Source organism: Herpailurus yagouaroundi, unplaced genomic scaffold (genome assembly GCF_014898765.1).
Source record: "Herpailurus yagouaroundi ecotype Mexico unplaced genomic scaffold, PumYag 203, whole genome shotgun sequence".
NCBI lineage: Eukaryota > Metazoa > Chordata > Mammalia > Carnivora > Felidae > Herpailurus > Herpailurus yagouaroundi.
The window spans coordinates 21,388,774-21,402,545 of NW_024412434.1; the positions used below are offsets into that span (position 1 = coordinate 21,388,774).

The 13,772-nt window shown below is 46.2% G+C and overlaps 1 protein-coding gene across 5 annotated transcripts in view; it reads left to right on the forward strand.

The window, feature by feature from the left end:
• Positions 1-13,772, forward strand: part of FRMD4A (FERM domain containing 4A) — a 611,772-nt gene that overhangs the window by 294,858 nt on the left and 303,142 nt on the right. Inside the window, exon 1 of one of the 5 annotated variants that reach the window (XM_040451379.1) lies at positions 3,221-3,698. The exons of 3 other annotated variants lie outside the window; for them this stretch is intronic. In XM_040451379.1, coding sequence (XP_040307313.1) covers positions 3,606-3,698 — 93 coding nt within the window. In that variant the 5' untranslated portion in view covers positions 3,221-3,605. Of the gene's footprint in view, positions 1-3,220; positions 3,699-13,772 lie in introns of those variants that run through there. One more of the 5 variants, XM_040451377.1, reaches the window with a different exon arrangement.

The window sequence follows — 13,772 nt, forward strand, 5'->3', positions numbered from 1 at the left end:
CTATGGCTGTTTCCAAGGCTCCCTGTCAACTCTCATCAGCGCATGGAGGCTGGGGAGGGTAGGCTGGAACGGAGGAGGGGAGGACCAGGGCCTTCCCTACTCCACCCTGGCCCGTGGCTCCAGCAGTGATCAGGTCTCACCCAGTGGGTCCACAGGGTTCCAGCCTCTGCAAGGTGACCCTGGCCCTGGGTGCTGGTAATCTGGCTCGTCCCTTTACCCCCAGGCCGGGGACTGTGTTGGCTCCCACTGGGCTACCTGCACAGCCCCTGTGAGCTTCTGTGCTGCTCCTTGCTGCTCACCAAGGGACCAGAGACTCGAGAACTGCTCCTTCAAATGCGATTTTCTGTACTTAAATTCTCTCTCTTTCTTTTTTTAATGTTTATTTACTTTTGAGGGAGAGAGAGAGAGAGAGAGAGAGAGAGAGAGAGAGTGCATGGGAGGGGCAGAGAGGGGGACAGAGGATCTGAAGCAGGCTCTGCTCTAACTACAGCGAGCCCAATGCGGGGCTCGAACCCACGAACCGCGAGATCATGACCTGAGCTGAAGTCAGAGGCTTCACCAACTGAGCCACCCAGGTGCCCCTAAATTCTCTCTTTTTCAAAGACAGGGAATTTCCCTTATCTCTCTTGGGTCCCATGGGTATGTCTCCTTTTTGAATTTCTAACCTGCTGTAACCTAATAGAGTCCTCATGTTATGTGAGAGTATAATGGATCAAGTCAGGCCCTGATACGAAACAGCTTGACTCTGGTTTCATCTTCTATCTGACAGTTCTAGCTGTGTTACATTGGTTAAGTTATCAAACCTCTCTGAGCCCCAGTTTCATCACCTGTGAAATATGGACCGTGAAACTCATTTCTGCCATCGAGATAGCCTTGGGTAACCTAGGCTAGGCACTCAGTAAATGTGAGTTCCCCTCACCCCTCCTAAAGTGGTCCTATCTGCAAAGGTATGAGTGCACATCCCTTCCTGGGAAACATATTTGTGTTTTAACAATGGCTTTCTGAAATTAAATGCTTTCTCTCAGCAGTTAGTTCTAAATGTATAAATCTTAACTCCCCACAGCAAAACTATCAGCTTGTATTTTTGGACAAGCTGACCTTTGCGAGCCTTCAGATCTGTCTGTGAAGGTGGGTAGTTACTCTGTGGGGGCTGGGGAAAGCTCCGGAGACACCTCCTCGTCCCCATTAGCTGGGAGAAGGCCCTGGGGCTGATATGGGAAAGGATCCTGCACCTCGCCCCCCTGGGGGGTAGAGCGTATGGGGCTCAAATGTGTGGGAGTCTGGCTCAGGGTTATTTTTGTTTCCATTAACATTCTCTTCTATATGTATTTTAACCTTAATCAAATGCATATGTTTTTGTTTTATTTGCACTTAGCTCATCAAAGTGTCCTTTATGATCTGAACTATGCCATGAGGCCTTAACTCGTCAGCGAAACACTCATTAATACCCCTGGGAAACAGGAAGTTGCATTTAGTCAAATATAAATAAATTCAGCTCCCAGGGGCTTCACCCCGGCCTGGGTCAGGAGAGAGACAGTGACTCCTCTCTCAGCTGTTCTGATCCAGCGCCACCCCCCGCCCCCCCCCTTCCCTGGCCCCCCACTCAAACTGTGCTGGAAGGAAGACATCCCGGGACTCTGGACAGATAAGTGTTTTTGAAAATGTGCCTGTCCTTCATTCAAAACCCTTACGTCGTCCAGTGTGGTTTTATCAAGGAAACCGGATGCCTTTGGCCAAATGATTGGATACTATTCCGGATTTATTTCCATCCCCAGATAGTTTGAAGCCAGGTTTGAAACCAGGCAGTGCAGGAAGGAGGTGAGAAAGAGGGAAAAAGGTAAATCTAAACCACCTCCTTGCAGAGGCCGCTTCACAAGCCGGGCTGAGTAACTTCCTTCCCGTCTCTCCTCCTCGCTCGCCTTCTCTCTCACCCTTTCCCTGGCTCTCCGATGCACATATGGAACCCATTACGAACAAAGCCCGATTGTTGTATATTTGGAATTTCCCACATCAACTTGATGCTTTCTTTAACTGCCTCTTAATGCGTGTCTGCACTGGGTGACCAGGCCCTGCTTCCGTCGGTCCCACCCCGCCCCCACCGGCACCCACCTCGGAGAGGCTTTCCTGGTTCATTTTCCAGCAGTGTAAACCTTTGCTTCTTCGCCTTGCACCCCACCCCACTTCCTATTAGAGTCGTTGAATAAACAGAACTTTCTTTTCCATGGTTTGCAATAAACTGGCCTGCAGAGAATAAATAAAAGCCAGATCCCAAAGCACGTAAGTGATATCAGGCTAACACCAAAAAGCATGGATTACTACAAAGGAAATGGCATCCCTTTCTGAAAACCCAGCGCAGAGAGGACCAGTGGATGTAGAAATACATTAACAGCAAGAAAACAAAAATACCTCCAATTCAGGAAGCCCCTGACTTGTTTTTATTTATCGTTAATTTTCTCTGCTGGAGAAATAAGCAGATTTGGGGGGGGGCAGGGAGGAAGGAAGGGTAGGCTACAGATGAAAAATATATCAATTACAAAATATTACAGAAAAGTTAACATTTTAGATCACGTGTACCGTCCTTCATAGGGCTGTCTGATCTGGAATCATCCACTGTTATCAGAAAAGAATAGGAAATATGAGGGATGAATCTGAATCTAGTCCTTTTCAGAGCCTTGTAAAATCAAACCTAACTGCTTCATGTTAACTGGCATGCGTAAAAATAAATGTCCTCTGACACAAACATTTAAACGAAGACGTGCCAAATGCGAGTCTGTCTGGTGTATTTGATTTGATTCATCGGAACCATATGATACCAACATTTTTTCCTTCGCTCACACTCTATCTTTGTGGACTACATCCACATATATAATTAATTGCACTCCCACGTTTATTTTCTATGCATTGGAAAGCGAGAGAGAAAAACCAGATATGCACATCTGATGCTCAGGGTCATATGTGTAATTTACGACTGTGAGGAGGGATTCCCCAAGTCCCCCGTGCGTTATGTCACTGGTCTGCAAACATTTTTCCTGTGCTCGGAAAAGAGTGAAATCAGAATGCAGGATTTCACATTAATCTCCGCACCAGATGGTGATATTCCAAATAGTCTTTTTAAGGGGACCATGTGACCTACTGTACGGCCGAGGGGCTTTGGAGTCACGTGATAGAATGAATACTATGTCTGATGGAGCTTTGATTAGACCACTGACCTGGTTACCGTCCGTCGCCGTGAGAAGCAAAGTTGACATTTCTGGATCACTCTCCCCAGAGGCGTCGCTTGCCAACTTCTGGGACATGCAGTCTCACCGAGGGGACTGACAGGCAGGGACAGACAAGAGGCAGCTAAATCCGCGCTGCTGAAGGCAGGCTGAAGTTACAGAACTTGGGCTATTTTTCTGCTCCCCCATCCCCCCGCCTCCCTAGGAACCACATCTTGACTCATACAGTCGAAAGAAAAAACTCTTTTGGTTATTTGATATTTGGGAAACCTCCAGGAGACCATAACTTAGTTTTGAGGAAGCCTTGTCTCTCACTTGGCTGGGAGCACACACACACACACACACACACACACACACACACACACTTGCTCACAGGGCTCCAACACCATGGTGGTTCAGGCTGCAGTGGCTCCGAATAGATCTCAAAGACTTTTGCTGAAAATTCCGTATGGATCTCTGAGAAGACGCAGCGTGGAGAGGGTAAGCAACGTGGCGGGCGGCTTGTTTTGCATGGAGCAATTGCTCCAAAGAAAGGGAGATGTTTGTTTGCATTGTACACAACATCCCTTCTGGTAGCCCTGTTTTCCTGAGAATTCTGAATTCCTGGGAAGGTAGAACACTATGATGTGTAAATTTTTTTCTTAACAGATAACTGATGAGAAATTTGCAGTAAATCTGTGCTGTGCATGGGTGGGGGGGAGGTACTGTCAGAGATGAGATAGGCGGGAAAGAGATGGGGTGGGGACTGACTGCCCTTTGGGATGGGGAGAGAAGTGAGCTCCTGGGGAGAAGAGCAGGGGCTACAAACAGATCCATTAGTCGCACAGCTGCAAATTTCCTCTGTGGGGTGACGGAGCCTTCAAAGGAGGCGCTGATGATGTTAAGGAGCTTTGATGCCTGGAGGGTTTGAATTATGCCCCCCACCCCCATTGATGCAAACCGTCCTCTGTCGTGTTGTTGTTGTTTCAAATACCTTGCCATCATTTTGGATTTTTTTTTTTAATACTACGGGTTTCGGCTCAAAACTACTCTGTTAATTTTCTGAAACATGCTTACTTTATGGTAGCCCCTGGCAGAGATGATCCTGTAAAATAATAAGGATCTGTCCTTCTTTGGAGTGACTAATGCAGTGTGGGGGATGACTAAGGTTAACGCAAAGCTAGCGGTCCTCGGGATGTTGGGCTCGGTGCAGGGACAAAATGCCTACATCCCCGCAGGGGGTGGAATGCTTTGTGGGTTTTGGAAACCCAGAAGCTCCTGTTGGAATCATGGCATTCCTCTCCATGAGCTGAGGAGTCTACTTAGATGTCCTAGACTAAAGTGCAGTGGAAAAGCCATAAGGCAAATAGCATCACAAAAGCTCTCTTGAGAGATAAGCAACCTGCTGTATCTTACGAAGGGGAACAGGGTTGAATTCGAGGAACTTGTTCTGGCTGGAATGCTTACAACTCAGTGATTTTCTTTTTTCATTTAAGGGAAACGCAGTTGAAGTGTTAAAAAAATATATGAGGGTCTATCTAGACTTTCAGGTGGACTTGATTTCCTGACTCGTGATGAGTTGCATTCTTTCTGCCATTTGAGTACTGATGAAAAAAACCCTTCACTTCCTATTCTGGTTGTGTGTAGGTCTTTATTTTGAGACATATCTCTTGTGCTCAATAACAGAGTCACCAGCTAATATACAGTCAGTGCCTCCTGTATGCTCCCTTCTATCCCAATAGCTCTAGAACCTAAAACTAATAGTTACGGCTTATACTGAATATGATTTTAGGTTCTGTGGAAAATATTTTGACTTTTACGATAAGTTGATGTAAGATGTTCTGTTCACAACTAATCGTTTAGAAATGCGAATTGTACACGCTGGAGTTGTAGAACCTGGTCACAGTAAGGAGAGAGTTATCTGGGCATGGGCACAAAAAAAAAATCCATAGTAACCTGGTAACTTCTATTTAACCATTAGAATCTCCAGACGGATGCTTGATAGATCATGGGTGGTTAATAAATCCGCACGTATGTAGTTACCACTTCTGTTATTCACTGTTTACCAATTTAAGAAAGACCGACAGACTATGAACATAGCATCATACATAAAACATGGTCATATGTGTTGGTACATACTTACATTCAAAACACACAGGCCTATTTTCCACTTGTGGGCCCATACCAGTGACGCGATCTTAGATCTGCAAGCTGCTGGGCCCGTAGGAGAAGCAGACACCTCACCGGACCATCAGGTAGCCTATTCGTCTTGGTTGCTAGATGTGAAGAAACGGGGCCGGGACACCATGGCTCACAGGAAGACAGCCCTTGCACTCCTTATGAGCCCCCCCGTGTCACCCTCCCCCGTAAGCGAGAATGACACTGATTGCAATGTATGGTGAATGTGTGAATTCCAACTGGACATTTTACCCTGTTGTCGGCTTTATGATCATTTTCAGAATCGGAGTCAAACATTTATGTAAAAGGAGGGCAGGAAAAGTGAGAAATGGCATCTGCTGTTAAGGGCAGACACTGGGGACCAGCACTCTTTTCAGGGGACGCCTTGACTTAAAAGCAACAGCACCTTTCCCAGGTCTACCAGCAGCCTAGAGGGTGACAGGCATTCAGGTGGGTTTCCATTGTCTTGTGATGCGTCATGATCTTAAGGCCTCGCAAGTCTGTACCGTCTTTACTCCAGTGCATTTTTATATTCGTTACTTCGTAGTGTGATCCTGAGTTGCTGGGGAGACACAGAGAATGGGGGTCATTGCCCTTGTCCTCTAGGAGCAGGGAAGCCATGACGTAGAGAGGTTTAATCTTCTGCCCAGGAACATACAGTCAACCAACCACAGAGTAGGTCCCATGTCTAGGGACGCAGTATCTTCTGACCCTGCCATTGGGTTCTCATCCCTTTACCTTTGCTCTCTGGGGGAGCCTCAACATTGCAGCCTGGCCCTGAGCAAAGGGTGATCACCAACCTGTCACCAGTACTTTGCATGAAAGGGAATATAGAAGACTCAGGCAGGGAGAATAGTTTGTGATCCCCGGGGCCGGCTGTACGCACAATTACACAGTTGCTCCTGTTTTCCAACAGGAAACATTTTTTTGGAAAACAAAATGCACCTTTGAACTGTGCTATCTAGACATTCATCAAATCCTGATTTCCAAAGCACTCACTCGGGCCAGGAGCCCATCACCGTGCTAGGCAGGGCAGGAAAAACATCAGAAATACAAGATGCTTTGCTTGGTAAGACAGGGGAGATTTGGGATCCGGGTTTATATAAACAAAATAGTTACAAGCTTTGACGTCACAGGGCACTAATTTAGCTACAAAACAAGAAATGAAGACAAATTAGGTGCTACTGGAAGCAGCCAGGTGGGGTGAAAGGGCAGGGCTGGCAGTCACACGGTCCCTAAAACTGAGAGGCTCATCTGTTGCTAATTGTGTGACCTTGGCCATGTGACCAGGCTTTCTCCACATTCTTAGTTTCTACATCCGCAGTATCCACCCTTGAGGGCAGTTATTAAGGATTACAGATAATTTCCTTATGTAAGGACCTAACACAATAACCTCACATATAGAAAGCCATCATTAATGATAGGGTATTTTTTTTAAGTTTATTTATTTTGAGAGCGAGAGAACCAGAGGGAGAGGGGCAGAGAGAGAGGGAGACAGAGGATCCCAAGCAGGCTCTAAGCTGACAGCAGATGGGGCACCTGGGTGGCTCAGTCGGTGAAGCGTCCGACTTCGGCTCAGGTCACGATCTCACGGTCCGTGAGTTTGAGCCCCGCGTCGGGCTCTGTGCTGACAGCTCAGAGCCTGGAGCCTGCTTCAGATTCTGTGTCTCCCCCTCTCTCTGAACCTCCCCCGTTCATGCTCTGTCTCTCTCTGTCTCAAAAATAAATAAACATTAAAAAAAATTTTTTTAAGCTGACAGCAGAGAGCCCAATGTGGGGCTCCAACTCATGAACCATGAAATCATACCCCAATGATAGGGTATTTTTAAAGTTTGCTTATCTTTGAGTGGAGGAACAGTGGCTTGTATTTTTAATAACTGGTGGCCTTTACACACACACACAGTCTTGGGCACACCTCGCTATTATCTGGAGAAGTCCTTTAAGGATAGTCACTCAATAAAGCCAAGACAGACAGTATTTCCTGGTGATAACTTGCCCTGGACTCCCAATTTTATGCAAGACACATAGAAAACAGAATGTTTCCAATTCCCTGCATGCAAACACCAAGTACCTCCACTTGTACAAGCCTGTATCCCTCTATAGGGTCTCTTCCTTCCAGAGCCGGATGTTGTGACTCCAGAGGTAAAAATGAACTTCATGGAAAATTCTAATGAGTGTTAAGAGTGTCGCATGTAAAGGAATGAACGGAACAGCAGATGTGGACCTTTCTCCTGGGAGTTTGCCTTGGAGAGGGGACAATGTTTTTATGAACCTACTATGACCCTACGCTATGAGAAAATGGTTTCACGTCAGATATTACCTTTCCTTCTAGTTCCAAACCCCAAGAATAAGTCAGCTGAAGCTTTCGTGGCCGGGCCCGAGCTCTCTCAGGGTGTGCATTTGTTACGGATGCTCACCTTCCCATTGATTTATCTTCTCTACCACTCAGCCCCACATTTCCTGAGAAGGAGCGGACGTCTCTGTTCTCCTGGATGTCTCAACACCTCAAATTCGACGTGTCCAAAATGGAATCGGTCATCTTACGATCCTGCTCCCCCTCCAGTCCACTGGCTACCAGGACCCTGGGAGCAGAATCCAGGCACCCTCCCTGCCGCTTCCCTTCCCTGGGCTCAGGCCACTGTCATCTTTCACTTTCAAACAGTTGCCATTCCTATGCCCCCGAAGTCCAAGTCCGTGTTCTGTGTTGCAGCAGTGTGATCTTTCTAAAACATAGGCTGGGTCAAGTCACTGGTTTACTGAAAACCCTTAAGCGGTTCCCTACTTCAAGATGAGTACTTAGATAAATGCCTCAATGTAATGACAAGGCCTTCATGGTCAGGACCCCACCGCCCGCCCCAGCCTCAGCTCTTCCCCGAATTTACCCTGAGCATGTTAGACTCCAACCACACTGAACATATCTGTGGTTCCCCCAACTACCATGAGCTCCCTTGCCTCGGGGCCTTTGCACATGCTTTGGTCGGCCTGACACACACTGCCTCCTCCCTCTACCTCCTTAACTTCCAAGTCATATCCTTCGGTCTAAAAGTAACACCCTTAGGAAGGCTTTTCAGAAACCCTGCCCCTTCCCCAAGTCTGAATAAGTACTCTTGGCTTTGGGCTCCCCCAGCCCTCTGCATTTTCCTCATAGCACCCCAGATCACACTGCATTGGATGCCCCTGTTTCCATCTTATTTCCATGATGTCAAATCTCCACATGATGATGAGCTCCCTGACGCAGGGAGCACATCTTGGCCTCTGGCTCACAAAACAAGTGTGATATTCACTAGATGAGCAAATAAATGAAGTCTGAAAGCTCTTATAAACTTCCCTCAGTGAGAAAATTTGGGAGGAAGAGAAGAATTAAGATGTAAACAGAAACAGCCTCCTTTTACACATGAAGTTACCCCAAGCCCAATTATTGCTGATGGGAAGTGTGTTCACTCTTACATGTTGACACAAACTAAGGAGACAAATGCTCTAAACTCTAAGAGTAGAACAAAGCGTGTGTGTGAACAACTGACCAGACTCATCTCGCATGTCTCTTCGCAGAGTAATGTAAATTTGACATTTTTATTGGTGAGGGGGGAAAAAAAAGAAACAAGAAAGCATTCTCTTCTACCACAATTATTTGAATATTTAAGTAAAAGGATTTTTTTTTTTTTTTTTTTTTTTTTGGCTCGGAAAGACTGAAATGGTGTGATATTTCTGGAGCAGTATTTTTAACACGGTATAAATTAAACCTCTTCACACCCACATTATTCATTATTTGATGTGTTATTTCAGGTTGACGTATTGCCAGTCTATTATTTTGCAAACCATTACATTATCACAGCTGCTAAGCTGCATAACTTAAGAATTCAGAATACAACAGAGTGTCTATAGTCCAGTGTGTGGTGCTTACATTCTGAATGTATTCATGCAGGGAAGTGCGAGACTTTACCAGAAACACATATAGCAGACGGCTTTTAGTGGATATTTATTACCATTGAAAGCAGACAGCCAAGAAACTGTTCAGACACATCAGTGTATTCACACATATTATTATCCAACCCCTCATCCTGCATAAAGGTTTTGTTCTTTCTCTAAATACACCCCTCTTTGGAGAAGAACATGGCCTCTCGGGGACTCCAATGCTCTGGTTCATAGGCCGCGTTAAAGGCCATTTTCCCCATATTGGCTAGTCCCGTGCCATTTTAAGTGACCCAAACTTGGTGAACTGGCGTGTATTTTATTTCTTATAGTCGCTTATGTCCAGTTAAACCCATGACTTCACGTCTTGGCCAGAATGAGCTCGCACCATGGAAAGGCTGTCCTTCCTGGTACCAATCTGGAGGTTTTATTCCTTGGGCTAGTGTGGAAAACAGGACAGGAAACCTCGATACAAATGGTCGGGACCCCCAGGAGCTTCATCTTACACCAAATGGCATTATCCAGCTGAACGTGAAACCAAGCGATGGTTTCTCTCTCTAGACCGCGTGCCTCCAAGTCCTGACTCTTTCTCAGGACTCTCTCTCCCCGATGTCGTGGGTCAAGTGCCATGACTCATCCTAAAACGGCACTTTTCAACCTTGGTTTCACATGGGAAGCTTCCGAGGAGCTTTAAAAAGTCCCAATGCCCAGGCTGTCCCCCAGATCAGCGCTTATCAGAATCTCTAGAGAGGGGTCCCGGCATCGGTATTTAAGCCCTAGGAAATTGTAATGTACAGCCACATTGAAGTAAGATTATGGACAACATGGGTCGTCCGAGTAAGGTGGAGCTTAAGGAAGTTAGCTAGTTTCTATGCTTTCTGGTGTCTTCATGTGAAAAAAATAATAGAGTTGATTGTGTTGGATTTTTACTCAAAAGTGCTATTCTCAACGGGGAAAAAAAAATCATTTAAACCCTTTGCGAGTTGGGTCCATATTGCTGGGACATCTTGGGCAGCGCTCAGCACTTTGAGGCCACTTTCTGGGTAATTAAACACAACCTTCTGAAGTCACAGTGGCTAGTTTCATGCAGGACTTCCAGACAATTCAGAGATCAGAAACACCCCATCCAACTAGCCCTGAAGAACTCCCCCCGCCACTGAAGCACAGACAAAGCCCCCTCCGAGTTTTCCAACCTGCTGTATTGCAGCTATGTCCACAAAATCAATCATGTAATCTCAGAACACTTTCTGTAGGTGTTTTGAAAACAGATCTCTTACAAATTGCACTAGCAAAGCGAATACTCTCCACCTGTGTGACATAAGAGCTTCTTGGAACACACAGTTACAAACAGTGAGCTTTTATTTGTATTGATTCATCAATGCACCTCTGAGAACACTGTTATCTCATGTGTATAAAACAATGGGGAAGAAGTTATGGCCCTGGGTCTTTGTTTTCTTACCTGGGAGTGGAGAAGCCACATCTGTGGATTTTTCTTTCTTTCTTTCTTTTTCTTTTTTTCTTTTCCTTTCTGGTGGCTCAATAGCTAACTGCTTCAAAGGACTTGGTCAGTTTTTCTACTAAGCTCCAGAACCTAGAACAGTGCCTGGCGTGTATATTGGACAAATAAACATTAATTGAATGACTGTGACATAAAAAGAATGTCTTCGTGGTCAAACACTCAGACCTTGAATCAAATAGAATTGTCACCCAAAGGATAGGGTTGCAAAGTGCCTGCCTTTGTTATGCAGATGAACATTTGTGTCATTGTTAGCCCTAATAGGTGACTTATTTTAGGATGCTGGTCCTTCGTGGGAGAGAACTTGCTCAGGAAAAACTTACTGAAATTCTACTACACGATTAACCCTTTTGAGTGTGTGGGCAGGCCCTTTCCCTTCCCAGTCAGAATCTGTAGATGAGTATTTTGAGATGGTCCATAAATACGCCTCTGATCATTTTCCTCTAGTGCTTGCTGACTTTTCTAAAAAATGCCAAGGTCACATTTCCACATGGATAATGCTTCCAAAGGGTCCTCTCTATTACCTCTGTTGGAACATGAATCAGGAGAACCAATAAGTCTTAAAAGTATATTGATCATTTCTGGAAAATTCGGTCCGAGGTCAATCAAATCAGTCTCAAAATCCAAATACCCCAAGGAATGGAATGCCTAGGATCTGACCCACTGTTTATTAATGCCACAGATTTTTATTTAGTACCTACTACGTGCCAGGCAGAGGTCTAGACCCAGGGGATATAGCAAAGTCTCGTAAGTGCTGTGAAGTCTTCTAAGAGAAAATAGAGCAGTATAAAAAGTGAGGGGAGGGGCGCCTGGGTGGCGCAGTCGGTTAAGCGTCCGACTTCAGCCAGGTCACAATCTCGCGGTCCGTGAGTTCGAGCCCCGCGTCGGGCTCTGGGCTGATGGCTCAGAGCCTGGAGCCTGTTTCCGATTCTGTGTCTCCCTCTCTCTCTGCCCCTCACCCGTTCATGCTCTGTCTCTCTCTCTGTCCCGAAAATAAGTAAACGTTGAAAAAAAAATTTTTTAAAACAAAAGTGAGGGGAGATGGGTGTGCTGCATTTTTATGTGCTGTGGCTCTCGGTGAAGATGTTTGAGAAGAGACATGCGGGAGAAAGGAGGTGAGCCATAGAGCCCTCTGGGGAAGGAATGTGCCTGGTGAGAGAAACCACCAGTAACACAAGATGTGCAATGCCAGGGCATCCTTGATGGGCTGGGAAACTAGTAAGGCTGGGGGTCAGGGGACAGCAGGAGCCGGAGCAGAGTGAGGGGAGAGGGTACCTGGAACAGAGCCATGGTCAGGAAGTGTTAGGAGCCCCGGTGACAGAGGGCTGTGTGGGCCATGATAAGGACTTGGGGGTTTTACTCCGAGTGTAGCAGAAGAAGACCAGTGGTTTGGGGACCAAAGAATGACACTAGCTGGTATGTTTTGAAGGAATAGTAGGCTGATAGAGAACTGGGTGGCTCATTAGGCAGTAGTGCAATAATCCTGACAAGAAATGGTGATGGTTTAGACCAGAAGATACTCTGCCGGTGATGAGCAATAAGAAATGAACGGATTCTGGATTTACCTGGAAGGTAGGGCTGTCAGGATTGGCTGATGGATCAGGGAGAGAGTGAGGAAGGAAGACAGGGGTCGAGACTGACCCCTGAACAGCTGTAGCCTGGAGTTGACCCTAATGTTGGAGACATTGCCAAGGGGCTGAATGGGAGTGACGGCAGAGGTGAGGGAGACCCGAGAGCTCCCTTTGGATGAGGTGAACTTGAGATGATTCACATTCAAATGGAAGACATTAAGAATATAAGTTTCATGGGCAAGTGAGAGCTCCAGGCTACAGAGGTAAACCCTGAGGCTGGCTTGTCCAGGCTCGTGAGTGCTGATTGTGCACACGTCTCTTCCCACCTCTCCAGGCAGTGGTGACATGTGGCAGCTTGAGAGGAGTCCCTAGCGGGAGAACTGCAGCAGGAAAATCAGCAAACACTACGCATCTGGGCTTCTTTTTCTTCTAGAAAAACATCCACTGGTGGATGGTGTTTCAAGTCACAGAACCAGTAGCTAAAACCTGGGAAACGTCCAAGGACTGGACCCGTGGCCACTCTGAAGTTTAGAAGTCAGTTCCAGGCAAAGAAGACTAGGAAGGAGCAGCCAGTGAGGTAGAAAGAGAATTGAAGAGAAATTCTCAGAAGGGAAAGTGGGGCTGCCCACTGCTGCTGATAGCCAAGGAAGATAAGGGCTAGGACGTCATCTGACTGCACTGTTACCAAAAATCTTGGGTGCAAACGGCCCGCATCAGAATTGCTGGGTGTTCTCTAAATCACAGATGCGTGGTCTCCACCCCAGACATACTGAATCTGAACCTCTGGGGCATATAATTACGGACTACAGGGTGAGAAACTGCAGATCGTTTTACAGAAATATAGGCGCCAGTGAGGAAGACAGGAGAAGGCAGCCTAGGAAAGGGGAAAATAATGCAGACAGGACAAAGAGAGATTCTTAGGACAATTTTTGCTCAAAGGCCAATCCTGGACACAGCAGGTAGAGACCACGATGAGGAAATAATGAGGTGAAAATTATGACAGCCAAGGCCAGTAGTGAATCTTCCTCCTAATGGCACCCTAGAAACACAGTGTTCCTACTTGACGTCCCCTCCCCCCGCTTAAACCACTATATCAGGAAAGGGGAGCTGTGCTTGTCCCTTACAACTTGTCCCGCCAAAAAAAAAAAAAAAAGAAGGTGAAAAATTTCAATATCTTTTGCTGGTCACCTGTGTCAAAAGCTTACCCCTCTACCTCAAAGCTTTAGCTTCCCTGGGATCTAGCCGAAGAAAACTTCTTTTCTGTTGTTTTGCTTTGCCTCGGACATTTTTTTTTTTTTTTTACAAGCCATGGATTGATGTAATCATGTGTCGGGGCCTCATAACCCAGCCAAGTCCCAGAATATATTTAGAAAGTATAGTTTAGGGTCGAGCCAGCCACCA